Source organism: Vigna unguiculata, chromosome 6 (genome assembly GCF_037176805.1).
Source record: "Vigna unguiculata cultivar grain cowpea cultivar isolate G323 ecotype 2 chromosome 6, ASM3717680v1, whole genome shotgun sequence".
Classification (NCBI taxonomy): Eukaryota; Viridiplantae; Streptophyta; class Magnoliopsida; order Fabales; family Fabaceae; genus Vigna; species Vigna unguiculata.
The window spans coordinates 48,557,396-48,573,041 of NC_140797.1; the positions used below are offsets into that span (position 1 = coordinate 48,557,396).

Below are 15,646 nucleotides of genomic sequence, written 5' to 3' on the forward strand. Positions count from 1 at the left end.
ATTTGTTTATTACGCCCCACTTATTTTCCTATCTAGTTTGCCCTATTTTTTGTCAGCCACCTAGTTGAAGTAATAGGGGATGATTTTTGTAACATATAATCAAATTTGTTGTACATAAGAAGTGCATATCTTTGGACGATAACAAAAAAAAATCATCAATAAATTTTAAACAATTGTACGAGAAGTAATAAGCAACTCCCACTTTTTTTTTTCTTTGTGCCCCACTTTAAACACTGTTACTAAAAATGACCAAATTGACAAAAATTTGACAAAAATAAAGACTAAATTGAATAAAAACAATGAAAATAAAAATCAAATATATATATTTAAGCCATTAAAAAAATAGTTTTTTTCAGTTTTCTCACTCTCTTGTGCCCATTTTAATCTTTCTAATATAAAATATTTAATAAAATTTAAATATAGAGATACATGCATGAGTTAATTATTAAGTAATTCTTTACAATTTATAAATAATTATCTAATTTCCTAATTTACTGAATTTTCAAGTATTTTTTTCGCAACATTTGTATGCCAAATTAATTCAAAATTAGCTTTCACTTTTCATTATATGTGAAAAAGTTAGAACGAAGATAAAGATAATTTGATTAAAGAGGAATTATAACGTGGTTTAATGATAAAATTAGGAAAAAGAAGGTACCAAAGGTTGTAAGTTCAACTTTTAACCAATACTAACAAAGTTTGAGAGAAGAATTTTAAAATGCAAAACATTTTCTGTCAGTATATAATATATTATTTTTCAGTCAAGAAAATGCACTGAACAAAGAAATATAATACGGATCTTATAAATCGGTAATAATTAAAGATTTAATAACGGTTAATGAATATTGAAATATGATGTTACGATTTTAAAAATTTGTTTATTATTGTAAATTTAGAAATTTATTGTATATCAAGTATATATAATTTTTTTTTAAACTGTCTTGTATTTATCTTTTTTAAATATGTTTATGTTTATTCTTATTCTTATAAAATAAAAATGTTGTCTTGTCTTAGGCCCAAGTACTCTCTCACACTGACACTCTCACAGGTTGAAGGGAGAGGGGGGAAGCAAAGCAAAGGGTGGGGTGCAGGTTTTCCTCTTTCGCGGAGCCATGGAAAACGATGACGACGTTGACATGCACGCAGCTGACGCCAACGAAGTACTCATGCTTTCCCTTCTTGCTCTTTTTTCTTAATTTCCATTTCAATTTTTCTGCATTCGCCTAATTTCGTTGAATCAAACCTGTCTGGTGCTGCCACCGTTCAATCTTGAACCCTAATTTGTTCGTTCCTTGATGCCAAATCATTTCGGCTTAGGAATTGGATGACATGAAGAAGCGCTTGAAAGAGATGGAGGATGAAGCTGCTGCGTTGCGAGAGATGCAGGCCAAGGTCGAGAAGGAAATGGGATCTGTTCAAGGTGCCTCCTTTTTCTGTTTTGTTATTTTCTCTCTCCAAAAAAATGTATATTTGAAACCACTTTTTTCTTCTTTTTTTAATTTGGAAAATTACCTTCTGGGAAGAAAATGCTGTAGTGTGCAGTGAGTTGGATGGATATATTCAAAATTGAAATTAGTTTATTTTTTCTTTTTTGTCTGTGTAGGATTCTACAACGGGTCTTGACTTTATACTTTGGTTATATATGTTTTGATCAGTAGACTAGTTTTAGGTTCTTGGTGGTAATGGGGAATTCAATCTAACTAGTTTGGTCATAAATCATAAGATATACATACATATCCTTCTACCCATTCGAGATCAGTATTTGAAATCTTGGATAGTGGTATGTAGTGGCCTGCCCCAGAAACGTTACAGTGGGATAGCAGATATGGTATAACCGCAATTTCGAATCTTTTTTTTGTGAAGTCTATAGTCTATATAATATATATTACGGACACATATAAATTCTAAAAAACGATGAAAGTTTCTAAAGGTTAATGACCGTTCCTAATTAAAAATAAAAGGTTAATGCCGCTATTGCTGTGCCAGAGCGCTAGTAATTTTGTTAACTTCTATTTGAAAATTCGGAAGAACCTTTCTTTGATTCTTGAATTACAAATATCAGTTATGTTATTTTTCCCCCTCACCTTTTTCTCGAAATTGTTTTCTTTCTTTGATATTGTGCATACAACTGTTTTTTAATGCATAACATATATTGTTACAATGTATTTTGTTGGACTCCAATCTCCGTTGTTAATTATTTTTTGCCAAATTAGATCCTGCAACTGCTTCCGTAAGTCAGGCCGACAGAGAGGAAATAGATGCTCGATCAGTCTTTGTAGGCAATGTGAGCTCTCTCTTACCCTGTATATGTTATTGTGCTTGATTGCTTTCACCATCTGTCATCGTTCATGATATGGGTTAAGGGAATGTAGTGTCTGGTTCATTTTTATGAGCCAAAGTGTTTTGGTCAATAAATATGTCGGGCTTCATCATATTCTAGCCTCTAAAGTTCTTTGATGATGAATGTGCTTTCTGCTGTTTTGAACTTTTAGTATTTTTCCAAGCAGTGACATCCTGCTTTGACATAATGTTTTGACTACAATCGCAGGTCACGCTTCCAACTACAAGTTTTCTGGTTTTGTATTGCAGCAGTTGAAAGTATATGTTATAATATATTTGGAGGGTAAAAATGTTAGCAATGTATGTTATTGAAAAAAAAAAATGGAGTTGAAAAAACAAAATATACAACACAAAAGAAACATTGAGTGATAAAGGAGATGACGAGCTTTAAAGAAGTATTTGTTGAGGAAAGTAGTTTTGTGAGTTTCCATATTTTTCTTTTGGAACGAAGAAAGGCAACAAAAAAAGAATAAAAAGAATAGAATATGAAGTCATCAAAGGTGAAAAGGAAAAATCTTTAACTAGGATTTTTTGTATCAGTATACGTTCCAAGTGTTTGCAATGGGATATTGACAGGAAACCAATTAAGTGTGGATTGGAGATAAAGAATCTGGACTCCTATTGGTGAGAAGAGGACATATTTTATGGGTACAATGCTTGCTATGCATGCAAATCTGTCACTTGGTCAAACTTTCTGTGGTGCTAGTTCATGTAATACTTATTCTCTCTCATGGTGAGGGGACTGTTGTCATTCCCTTTTTCTACTTTGGGATTAGACTATTGGCTTTTTTGTTATCTGATATACTTCACACCAGAAAAAAAAAACTAAAGAAAGAAAATTGGATAAATAAACAGTGATCAAGAAGGAAGGTGGTGCACTTCAGTCAGTGGGGTTCTCAAAATCCTAGGTCCTCTCATTGGAAGGTAGAAATGCACAATTATATTGTTTTAATATATGTAAAATATATGTAAGCAAATAATGAATAATAGCAATAATAATAAAATTTCGCTCACAATAGCATATAAGTATTTTGTAATTCAAAATGCATAAAAGATTATAGTTATTTCAAGATTTTTCAAAAAACAGATACTTCTTGATGACATTTTAATGAGATAAATCTGACATTAACTGGAAGAAGCAGGTAATGCAAAGGCATTACCTGCAGACCAGCAAAGCATGAAACTTTGCATATGACTAACAAATTACCCACAAATCAGCTAATAATGGGAACCAAGGATAGTTGCAGGTACAGAAGCCAGCCCAGATATAATTCACTCAGAAACAGAGACTTCCAAATCACACAAGGCAGCACATCCCCAGCAGCCATCTAGTTGCTCAAGATTGCAGGCAGAGCTTCAATTTACACTGCAGCAGCAGCAATGGTTTGAAGAACCCACTGAATAATATTTTCTGGATTTACAAAATTCCACTTCCTAGTTTTTTTCCCCATTTCTCTGCTGGCACTTTATTCTGTGACCTACCTTGCATTTTAGAGGATAAATCTTGCTACCACATGGACCAGGCAAAATATTTCTGCATCCCTGAAACTTTCCAGCTTGCTAAAACAGCCATGTTTCAGATATAACACATGGCGGCTAAGAGATGATTTGGGTTTTGTTTCTTCCTCAATCTTAAATGGGCTAGGTAAAACAATAAATTTATTAGGGGAAGGCTTTAAATCTACTGTATGTTGTGAACCTTTTATTCTTTTACTGGTTGAAATTAACTGACTTGCTCAAAGCCCAAAATTTATTCCATTAGCATTGGTAATGACAATGATGGCAAAACCTATATTGGTATAGTTGTTTGCATTTTGCCTACTTGTTGTGCCTTTTTTACTTCATGAGATCAAGTTTTGGAGGTTATATTACAATATCTGAGGTCTGTAACAGTTTTGTTAAAGCAAAAATAATTTGCTTTCAGCCTATGGAGATTCCAAATATGGAAATAAACAGAGCTTAGTTGTTCTGCCAAAGAAGGTTGATCTTCATCATTTTTGGTCCTGAGCCAGTGATTTGATAGCTGTCACAGAACAGTTCTATATTGAATGTATATATTATTATATCTATTTCAGATGGTTTTGTTGACGAGGCTGGTTGAATTTTTAAAAATGTGTTTCTTTCATTAAATGTTGTAGTGATATTTAGTGACGCTAATTATGTCTGGTTGTACTAGTAGACTAGAAACTGGTAAGTATCATCTTTTAACCTCTATTTGGTGTTAACAAGTACTTGAAAACATGACATGTGGTGAATGTTTTGGCTTTACTTGTTTGTTTATTCTTATAATGTCTCATGGGTTTGATATTCTCCACAGGTGGACTATTCATGCACTCCTGAAGAAGTGCAACAGCATTTTCAGTCTTGTGGAACAGTAAACAGAGTCACCGTTCGAACTGATAAGTTTGGCCAACCCAAGGGTTATGCTTATGTTGAGTTCCTTGAGGTGGAGGCTGTTCAGGAGGCCCTTTCCTTGAATGAATCTGAACTTCATGGACGCCAATTAAAGGTTAGAGAGCTAGAAGGTATTGCTGTTGAAAAGACTGCTTCCCCTTTCTAATCATTTCTTCTTATTTGAGCATTTGTCAGGTGACAGCTAAAAGGACCAATATACCAGGGATGAAACAGTATCGTTCTCGCCAGTCGAATCCTTACGCGGGAGGCTTTCGAGGCAGAACCCCATATGCACCTCCCTTTATCTATTCTCCATATGGATATGGGTACACAACAATCTATCATCCCTTTCAAATCTTTTTATCTTGCAACAGGAAAATTAACAGCACCTGTCTGTGAATTGCAGAAAGGTCCCAAGGTTCAGAATGGCAATGCGCTACAGCCCCTACTATTAACTGTCCAATTCGGGTAGGATGAACTAAACTAAATGACACCCTTCTACTCCTTTGTAGTTTCATGGTCAGAGTTTTTGCCATTGAACATGGGGGAGGGAACATCCAACCAGTTCTGTGTGAGGATTAAGCGTTTACTTATCAGCCAACCTTGTAAAATTGTGGTGTTTGCACTTGCTTTGCTTTGGTATTGTTATATTATATTGGATTACGTTGGTGTAAAAGTTTCCTTCGCAAGTGTGATTAATACCTGGGTTTTGGGTTTTATCCAATTTTCTCATTCGTGCTCTTTGTAATATCTTGCTCACTTCTTCATGATCATCTTAACTGTTAGTACCATTCCTGTTAAGGTAACAAAGATAAAATAATTAGATGTAGATCTCCTGTTCAATCTACTTTAGTATAACCTTCAATATCCGAATGATTATTGTTAGAATCAAATTGCTGCGTCCATGTGATCTTCACTTTGGCACTGCATAATTTGACATCTCACACTTACTCTCCAGGCGATATCTGATGGTGTGTGATAAATAAAACAATTTACCTGTTAACCTTTGATTACTCTTCTCATCAGTGGGTTTTGATCTGGGTATTCACCCAAATGATGGTTTCAACAACAGAAGTGTTAGTTGGCTTACTATCAAGCATTGCTAATTTCTAAAAATAAGTCTAGAACGTGTTCCTCTATGATAGAAACATGCCTTTCTTTGATGTAACCACCTCAGTGTACATACTTTATCCCTTTCAAACTTTATTTCTCAAATTCATCTGCAAATGCTTTTGAAGTCTGGAACCTTTTTCGTCATTCATGTAATTATCATATCATCAACGTAAATTATCAATGATCTTACAGTTTGAATGTTTCATCAAAATTAAAGCATGATCAGAAGAATGACTTGGTTTGATTTTAAATCACTATACTGAACCACCCAGATTATGCACGATGACTTCAAGTCAAACGGTGTACAACAACAAAAAATATGACCGTTAAAATGGAGTAGAGAAAATAACTCTTTTATTCTTAATTAATATGTAAAGGAAATTTTTATTTATAAATAGTATTAGTAGAATTAGTATTAATTCTTTTCTTAGTGAAAAAGTTTTAAATACAGAGAAAATAAGTTAAAAAAGCAACAATAGTAAAGTTAAATTAATTAAAAGGTGCTACAAAGTATTTATACATTTAGTAGGCTTTTGGTAAGATTTTATTATATTTATCATTTAAATTTATTTATTTTAATTCTTAATTTATATCATTAAAGGAATATATAATTTTTAAATTTTGTTATTAAACTGAAAAAATTACTTTTGGTCATTTTCTTTATTGTTATTATTTATATAGACAACTACACGTTACACTATATATAAAAAAAAAAAAAAAGCCTTTTTGTTAATCCGTCCTCACTATTATTTCCATGAAATTTTGCATACGTTAATTGATTGTTGTTTCAAAACATAAAACCTTTTTTTGTATTTTTCAAACCTATTTTTTCTCTGTTTTTAATTTATACTATGCTTTCATTGTGCCATAGAAAAACTCATATACTGACTTAAACTTGTAAAGTTTTCTTGCATATTTTTGGAGAATATTTTCTATCAAATTTGTGAATTTTTTTTTTTTCTATAATTTTCGAAATCGATTACTTCCTTACATTTAAAGAAAATTCATAGTTTTGTTTTTTTCACACTGTTGTACGAATTTTGTTCTTTATAAATTGTTTTCTATGTTTCCTGCAAAAATATTCACAGATAATTTTTTTAAAATTTTTATTCCACCACAAACGAGAGTATAAAATTCATGCGAAAAAATAAAAGAAAAATAGTACTAACAAAGTAGAAAATATTTGAATATCACAAAACACAATTAACTCATCCATAAAACGATAGTTATTATGAAAGACTAATTTATTTAATTTGTATAACGACACTTTGGTTACAATCTTAAAAGAAAAAAAAAAAAAAACAGATGCAATTATTCTATTTTTATAACGACTAAATAAATATACGAATTTAATTTTAGTACGATGTGCATCAATTATATCTTAGATTAAATTATGAAAATGGTTATTAAAAAATTAATAACAGTATGGTAGTGTGAGGTTATTGTTCTAATAGTTTTTTAATCTGAAGTAATATTCTTCATTTAGTGTTATTTAAAACGAGAGTGGAACGTTAAAAGGGTCAAACCTCTTTTCTGTTATTTCATGACAGACTCTTTCTATGATAGTGATAATTTGTTTTTAAAACATCAAAGATGAATTGTTTTTCCTTATTAAGATTAAAACGGACAATTATATATATGCATGCTACATGGTTTGAGTAGAATCATCTGATACCAATCAAAGTGTCACCTTTTGCTGAACAGAAGAAAACAGAGAATGGCTCTGGCCTCATCTTCAGCATCCCTTATCACAATCAAGGTCAAGGTCAAACCTTGCATTTTCGGGCCTCCGAGGAGATCCGTCGTTGTTCGGAATTGTGCCAAGCCAACGGCGTCGCCGATAGCGACCAGTTGGAAAATCGATAGTTGGAGGACGAAGAAGGCGCTTCAGCTTCCGGAGTACCCTGATGCGAATGAATTGGATCAAGTTCTCCAAACCCTTTCTTCTTTTCCCCCTATTGTGTTCGCCGGCGAGGCCAGGAATCTGGAGGAGAAACTGGGTCAGGCTGCGATGGGAAACGCTTTTCTCCTTCAGGGCGGGGATTGCGCTGAGAGCTTCAAGGAATTCAATGCCAACAACATCCGTGACACCTTCCGTGTCCTCCTTCAAATGGGTGTCGTCCTCATGTTCGGTGGCCAAATGCCTGTTATCAAGGTCAATCTTTTCACCGTTCTTTCATTTCATCTTCTGATTTGATTCTTTTTTATTGGGGAAGGATTCCTTTTTCTTTTATTGTGAATTGTTAATTTCTCTCTGGGATAGATTTTGGTGTTTGAGTTAGTGAAGGAATGAGCCCTGGTTTAGAAAAAAAAAAGTAGTGTAAGTGGGAGCGATATTGGTTACACGAGCATATACCTTTTGGATTGAGAAAGATAAAAACTTGAATTGTAAAATGGTTGATAGAGTCCTCAGATTACCTGTCTAGTCATCTCACAATCATGTCTAGTCTTGTCTTGTAAATTTTAAATTCAAGAGTTTTAGTCATTGGTCCAAGAAATGAGTTAGAAATCACGATATGTTCACAATAGATAGTGTATAATGTTGGGGGTAACAAGTAACCCTCACTTAGGTTCAAACTGAGACTGAGTTAGGTCCAAACCCAAATTCTAAAAGAGAATGATGTGTTATGCTGGGGTTAAGAAAAATATTAATTTAAAGCTTTAGCTTTTGCTTTTTGAGTAACCAACTTGGAGGAAGAGGATTGTGTCTTTTATTTATTGTGGTTGGAACCTTTTTAGATACAAAGCTAGAAAAGGTTCTCCGCTGGAAAAGAAAAACTCTATTTCTAATAGATGTTCTGTCTTGTCTCCAAACTTACCTCATGATCAAATTCTTCCAATGAGCAATGATTAGATAGTCTTACATCGTGTTGGTTCAAAATTTTATGATGAATGAGGATGACAAGCTTCAGTTATTGGATGTGGTGCTTCAGGTGGGGAGAATGGCCGGTCAATTTGCAAAGCCAAGATCAGATCCATTTGAGGAGAAGAATGGAGTGAAGCTTCCTAGTTACAGAGGTGACAATGTGAATGGCGATGCATTCGATGTGGCATCCAGAATCCCTGATCCCCAGAGGATGGTTAGAGCTTACACCCAATCTGTGGCTACTCTGAACCTCTTGAGGGCGTTTGCCACAGGAGGTTATGCTGCCATGCAAAGGGTTAACCAATGGAATCTTGATTTCATGGAGCACAGTGAACAGGGAGACAGGTATCATCTCTAACTTTCTCTAAATTTATTTATGGATTTTGAATCGTTGGTGTTTATTAGTTCTTATTCTTCTTTATCCAAAATGGTTTGGTTTGAAAACGGACCCTTTCCATATTACTCAAAAGATAGTACAAGGCTAAGGACTCTCTCAACTTTTATGATGTTTCATTTTTTTGTGTGGGCAAACAGGTACCGTGAATTGGCTCGTAGGGTAGATGAGGCCCTTGGGTTCATGAATGTTGCTGGGCTCACATCCGAGCACCCAATCATAAGTACAACAGACTTTTGGACCTCACATGAGTGTTTGCTTCTCCCTTATGAACAATCACTTACTAGGGAAGACTCCACTACGGGGCTTCATTATGATTGTTCAGCTCACATGCTGTGGGTTGGGGAGCGTACCCGCCAACTTGATGGTGCTCATGTTGAGTTCTTGAGAGGAGTTGCTAATCCACTTGGCATAAAGGTGATGCTTACATAAAGCTATTTGTCTGTGGTCTTTAATTTGGTTTATCTTATTTGTTATTCTGTTTGCATTTGATAGTCAAAATGATGCCCTGCATAAGCTTGTCTCAATTAACTTGTTATAATCATATTTTGATATGCCCCATCAACACTTGAACTACAATCATGTCTGAATGGCCTAGCTCCTGTTGGAAATAATTAGTAGTTTTTGTGCTTGCTTATGACAAAAAATTGCAGTTGCTGAAAAGGGCTGCTACATGGTTTTCAGGTGAGTGATAAGATGGTGCCAGACGAACTTGTGAAGCTGATAGACATTCTCAACCCTAAAAACAAGCCTGGCAGAGTTACAGTAATTGTTAGAATGGGAGCTGAGAATATGCGAGTGAAGCTTCCTCATCTCATCAGGGCAGTTCGCAGAGCAGGACAAATTGTCACTTGGGTTAGCGACCCCATGCATGGGAACACCATTAAAGCTCCATCTGGTTTAAAAACCCGCTCTTTTGATGCAATAAGAGTAATTTCACTCATACTTTATTCCTTTTTCCAAGATATATATTTCTGTTTTATACCCAATTTTCGGTCAATACAGAAGTGGCAAAAAGTATGGTCTTTACTAGGTCATTGTTTTTTAATCCTAGACCATGCATGCAATTTAACTCATAAATGTTTTCTGTGGATAGGTAATTTTCTGATCTTTGTATTTTCCATCCCTGAAATTCAATCAAGTTGATGGATAAAGTTAATGATAAAAATTGTTCATCACCTCTACCTATTCTTCTAAAGTAGTTTTGCCCTGGAACATATGGATCTGGCAGATAATACTCAGATAAATAGTTTGGCAAGTAATTTACTTAATGTAAGAAAATAGTGCTATATCCAAATTTACAGCAGCTTTTTAGTAGAAGGTATATAACTTTGGATGTGGTTTATCTGTTTTTATGACAATTGTGCTTTCTGATTGTCCTTCAATATTTGAGTTTCAGTTTTCTATTTTTGGTGTATAATTGAAAGTGTAATGGTACTTGATGATAGGCTGAGTTGAGGGCATTCTTTGATGTGCATGACCAAGAAGGAAGCTACCCAGGAGGAGTTCATTTAGAGATGACAGGACAGAACGTGACAGAATGCGTTGGAGGCTCAAGGACTATTACTTATGATGATTTGAGCTCTCGCTACCACACTCACTGTGATCCAAGGCTTAATGCTTCTCAGTCTCTCGAGCTTGCATTCAATATTGCAGAAAGGTTGCGTAAAAGAAGGCTCAATTCAGCTCAATCTCTTGGACTTTAGACACAAACAGCTTAAATAGCATAAACATAATTAATAGTTGTGCTGTGAGAGTGTTACAAGACAGATAAAACATCTTGTTGTACTTGCAGACTTGGACTTTTAACGTTTGGAGAAAGTGTGTGTGTGTGTGTATTTATGCCTGGGTATTGAGTAATAAGTAAAATTTCAAGCTATAACTTACGTAATAAAGCATCCTGGTGAAATTTGTTAAATATTATATATTTTTTCTTAGTTTGTATTTCTATGATATGACAAAGTAATATACAGGTCTTTTCATCAATTTTTCAGAATTCCCTTTTCTTAGTGCCAATGAGTAATTAAATCATAATGTGAAAAAAACAAGATTGGCAGAAAAAAAAATGGTCTTTTTTTCCCATATTTCTCTAGAAAAATATTTATTCCAAATTTTCTTTCCTTTATAATATAAGATTTTTATCACTATTATAGAATATTATTATTTTTTAAATGTTTATGTTAATTAATTAATTCATTCATGTAAATTTTATTGTTAAAAATAATTTTAAATATAAAAAATTTTATTCCAAATTTTCTTTTAAGATTTTTTGGATCATTAATTATTGAAATTTTATTATTTTAATTTTTTTTTTGTTAATTAATTAGTTGATTAATTTAAATTTTATTGTCAAACATGATTTTAATTATAGGAAAAATATATTTTAAATTAATATAATATTTTTATTACTATTAATTATTTTATTATTCTTTTTATTTTTGTGTTATTTAATTAAAATCCATCATTTGTAATTGATCCAACTAACTAAAAGATAAATAATAAAGAAAGAGATCTTCAAAAAGAAGATGGCATTTATAGAAATGCTAAATCAAAGGAAAAAATTTATTTCTAAAATTTTGTATGAGAAAACATTTATTTGGAAAGAATGTAACATTTAATTATAGAAAAACATTTATTTCAATTTTTTTTCTTTAATAATATTAGTTTTTGTTTACACTCAATTTAAGTATAAGATTAAATTCGAGATTATTTATACTAAACTTATCACTGTTGATTAACTTAGGTTACACTGGATTGGAATCAATAATTAATAAAATTCAACGTAACTAATCGGATTGAGTACATTAATACTATATTTTTTTGATATCTTAAATAAGTACATTAATACAATTACTTTAGTTTATTCATTAAAATAAATAGAAACTGATTTTTTGTTTCCATAGATATTTATCATTTATACATAAGTTTAATTAAGTTTCAAATTCATGATAATTTAGATATTTTTAGTTGACTTTAATTTTTTTTATTTACTGAGTAGTTAAAGTTTAAATATTTTTCAATTAAATTTTTATTATTTATTGGATGACGTGGATGTGATTTTATCATCTTGTTTAGTTGTATTTATTTATTTACGTGTTATTTTTTTGTTATATTGTTTGAGATAATTTTTGTAATTAATATAAAATGTCACTTTTATTGTTGGAGGAGGATAAACGAAAACCAAAATTTAAAAAGAAAGTAAATACAGTCTTAACAAACTGTGAAAACATGTGAGGTTCATCCGTACAACAATTGTGAGATAACATTGAAAAATAAATAAAACGTTTTTGTTTTTACTTTCTTTTCAACCTTATCACATGCTTGTTTTACTGTTTGACCACTTCTTTTAACTTTCTTTTCGGCCTTATCTCATTCACATGCTTCTTTTACTGTTTCACCACCCCTTCTTCCATATTTTAGTTTTTATTTTTCTATTGTCTTTAATTTCGTTTATCATCATCCAATAAAAAAGTCACTATGTTATGTTAATCACAAAAATTACCATATTTGATATCGAGACAAAATAACATGCAGAAATAACCAAGGTAGACAAGATAAAATCCATTTATTTCTTTGTAAATTTCATTTAATATTCTTTGGAAATCATAAAATAAACTTTATTGACTTTAATAAAAAAAAATTAATAAGAATTTTGCTCTATTTTATTTTATATTTTATATCATACTAAATAAATATAAGTAAACTAATTAAAAATTAGACGAAAGGTGACTTTATAATTAAAAATTATAAGAGATTAAAAGTATATCCACTGAAAAACAAATAGATTTTGAAAATGTGAAACTTAAAAGATTAAACTATAGAAAAAATATTTGAAATAATGATCAATTTTAATGACAAAAAATAATTAGTTACTATAATGACTATTTTAAATTATAATTTATAAATTAAAAATTATTAATAATTAAAATATTTTTTATAATAAATTAGTCTTTAAATTAATCATTAATATTATTTACCAAAATTTTAATTATTAAAAGAATCACTTCAAGAAAATGTTTCATTAGTAACCCATTTTAGTGACCAGAAGTTGTTAGTTACTATAATGACTAATTTAAATACAAGTTTACAAGGTAAAAAAAATTATTAGTTACTAAAATAGTTACTATTATGAATAAAAAATTGTAATTGATCACTAAATTAGTTTTTAAAATTAGCAACCATAGTTTTGGCTGCCAAAGAAAACTCGTCACTAAATATTAGCTATCTAAGTTTTGGCTACAAAAATAACTTAGTTACTAGATTGGTCTCTAACTAATTAGTGACAAATTTAGTGACCAATTATAATTTTTTATTTATATTAGTGACTATTTTAGTAACCAATAAATTTTAATTTTGTAAATTGGTATCTAAATTGGTCACTATAATGACTAACAACTTTTAGTCACTAAAATTAGTTACTAATAATTTTTTTTTTGTAGTGAATTAATCTTTAATTTAATTTTTAATTCGAAAATCAATCTTTAAATATATTTTTGTCACTGAACTTAATTTTTATCTAAGATTTTTTTTTTTATAGTTATAGTCTGTTCTCTTTGATTTCACTTCATTTATCATTTTTATTTATCCATAAATGCATATATAAACTATTTATCCGATTTAATCAAGCTTAAATGTATTTTGAAAATTTTAATAAATATTATATATATATATATATATATAAAGGTCTCTTTAATTACATTTTTTACTTTAATTTATTCAAAATATATTTCATTTTTTAATATTAACTGATTTATATTATATTTTGAAAAATATTAAACATGCAATGCATGACAGACTCTTTAATTATACAGTTTTTATTGTTTAAATTATTTATATAAGCTAACTATTATTTTATTTTAGAACTTAGCCGAGTAGAGTAAGTATACTATGTTTATTTTGAAAATGAAAATATTAAAAATTGTATAAAAATATACATTAATTACTGCGCTATTGTTGTGTTTTAAACTAAAATTTTAATGCAACCATGAGAACGTGACTCTTTAAATTACGATTTTTTTCGTCTTAAGAGATTCCTTAATGTACAGTGCATATTATGAATTTATGACATTAAATAGTTTAAAATTTAATGCTGTCATTGTTGGATTATGATATAAAAGAAGTTTAGATGGAATTCGAAATTACAAGATAGATATGATTGATTCATATAAATAAAAATGTTTTTCCTTCATCTTATTGTTCCATGTATTTCAATGATTTGACCTTGCAGAAAGGAATTTACACGCAACACTTAACACCAAAACAAAACACCAGCTTGAGCTTCGTTGACTTAAGTCTTCCTTCAGACCAACGTCTTGCATTGGAAGGTCTGTGGGTCCCACATCGCCGGCAAGAAGAACTTCCTCCCGTGACTGCCCTGCGCATTATAGCTCGCTCCCGTCGCCCGGTCCACCAGAGTCTTCCCCGGGTAACCCGGATACGCCCCGCTCCCGAAAATCCCCGTGCAAGCCGAAACGGCCTCCAACGGCGCCGTCGACGGACCCTGATAATACCCACCGTTGAAGGGGTTAGTCACGGTTCCGGCCAACAGAGTTGCAATGTTTATGATCATGCCGTCCACGCCCACGTCACCGTTAGGTGCAACTAACGGCGGCGTCTGTGGGCCGGAAATGGGCTTGTGGAAGGGCCAGGCGCATTGGCCCGGACACTGGGTCTCGGAGTTGCCGACCCACACGTAGGGGGTCATCCCGCTGATGGATTTGTGGGTTCCACAGCGGCCACTGCAGAAGCCGTCCACCGCCACGTCTTTTGCGGTGAGAACAAGGCTTATTGCAGAGAGGTCCTTGAAGCGTGATGCCAGGTCGTATAGTTGTTTCTCGCTGAGGTGCTTCCCGAGAGAGTATGGTTCCATTATTTGCTTTCCCACGGCCAGCGTCGTGGTGCCGCCGCCCTTGTACTTCTCCGTCGTCTGCCACCACGAGGCCACGGTGGGTGATTGGGCCCCGGAGGGGAAGCTCAGGGAGTTGATGAAGTCGACAATTATGGAGCGTTGGATCGGGGTGAAGCTCCCGTACCATAATATATCAACGGTGTAACGTCCCTTGAGGAGAACGCCGTTGTGGTATTTGAGCTCGAGCTTCTGCTGCGCCCCCACGCTGGGCTTTAGCTGTAGCAGAACACAACACAACAACATGGCTAACAAATATTTGGAATCCATTTTTATCTATGGCAGTGAGAGAATAGAGATTTCGTTTGTGTTGTGGGCGAGGAAGATGAGTGATTAGGGACCCCTATTTATACTATTCTGCATCTCTTTCTCTCTAATGGTTTAACTATTGCATTCCAGGTTTTTTAATAAAATATTAATCACATTTTTCAAAGTATTATTTATCAAATAACTTCAATCCATAATGCATGTATTCTTCTTATATCTCCGGATCCTAATTCACACTATTTTTATATCTTTTTTCAAATTTACGAATCAATTTTATATGTTTTTAAATATTACTGAAAAGGTAGAATCCGAAACCTAATTTTAAAATGAGTTTAATATAACAAATACCGTTAGAATTTAAGATTTT

The 15,646-nt window shown here is 32.4% G+C and overlaps 2 protein-coding genes and 1 pseudogene across 3 annotated transcripts; 2 read left to right on the forward strand and 1 right to left on the reverse strand.

Moving 5' to 3' along the window:
* The first annotated feature begins 1,001 nt into the window (after positions 1–1,001).
* LOC114188700 (polyadenylate-binding protein 2-like) lies at positions 1,002–5,466 on the forward strand. Of its 2 annotated transcripts, XM_085675226.1 has the most exons (7): positions 1,002–1,160; positions 1,318–1,420; positions 2,214–2,284; positions 2,549–2,575; positions 4,658–4,849; positions 4,930–5,060; positions 5,141–5,466. In XM_085675226.1, the coding sequence occupies exons 1-7, from the start codon at positions 1,113–1,115 to the stop codon at positions 5,187–5,189; spliced, it is 621 nt and encodes a 206-aa protein (XP_085531352.1). In that variant the 5' UTR covers positions 1,002–1,112; the 3' UTR covers positions 5,190–5,466. The 2 variants fall into 2 exon arrangements, with proteins under 2 accessions (XP_085531352.1, XP_027933101.2); XM_028077300.2 differs by lacking the exon at positions 2,549–2,575 and having other exon boundaries at positions 1,003–1,160.
* A 2,005-nt stretch (positions 5,467–7,471) lies between these two features.
* Positions 7,472–11,025, forward strand: LOC114188232 (phospho-2-dehydro-3-deoxyheptonate aldolase 2, chloroplastic-like). The gene is made up of 5 exons (XM_028076799.2): positions 7,472–8,002; positions 8,781–9,058; positions 9,248–9,524; positions 9,792–10,037; positions 10,556–11,025. Exons 1-5 carry the CDS (start codon positions 7,565–7,567, stop codon positions 10,811–10,813), a joined length of 1,497 nt encoding a protein of 498 aa, XP_027932600.1. The 5' UTR covers positions 7,472–7,564; the 3' UTR covers positions 10,814–11,025.
* A 3,241-nt stretch (positions 11,026–14,266) lies between these two features.
* On the reverse strand, positions 14,267–15,347 carry LOC114187612 (protein EXORDIUM-like 2 pseudogene; annotated as a pseudogene).
* Between the last annotated feature and the right edge of the window lie 299 nt (positions 15,348–15,646).

What these genes read in the sequence shown, in the direction of transcription:
- LOC114188700 (XM_085675226.1), top strand. Translation starts at nt 1,113, where the DNA reads ATGGAAAACGATGACGACGTTGACATGCACGCAGCTGACGCCAACGAA. An exon ending in GGAAATGGGATCTGTTCAAG is followed by an intron (nt 1,421 to 2,213) that starts GTGCCTCCTTTT and finishes TTGCCAAATTAG; the next exon opens with ATCCTGCAACTGCTTCCGTA. An exon ending in GATCAGTCTTTGTAGGCAAT is followed by an intron (nt 2,285 to 2,548) that starts GTGAGCTCTCTC and finishes CTACAATCGCAG; the next exon opens with GTCACGCTTCCAACTACAAG.
- LOC114188232 (XM_028076799.2), top strand. Translation starts at nt 7,565, where the DNA reads ATGGCTCTGGCCTCATCTTCAGCATCCCTTATCACAATCAAGGTCAAG. An exon ending in GCCAAATGCCTGTTATCAAG is followed by an intron (nt 8,003 to 8,780) that starts GTCAATCTTTTC and finishes GTGGTGCTTCAG; the next exon opens with GTGGGGAGAATGGCCGGTCA. An exon ending in CACAGTGAACAGGGAGACAG is followed by an intron (nt 9,059 to 9,247) that starts GTATCATCTCTA and finishes GTGGGCAAACAG; the next exon opens with GTACCGTGAATTGGCTCGTA.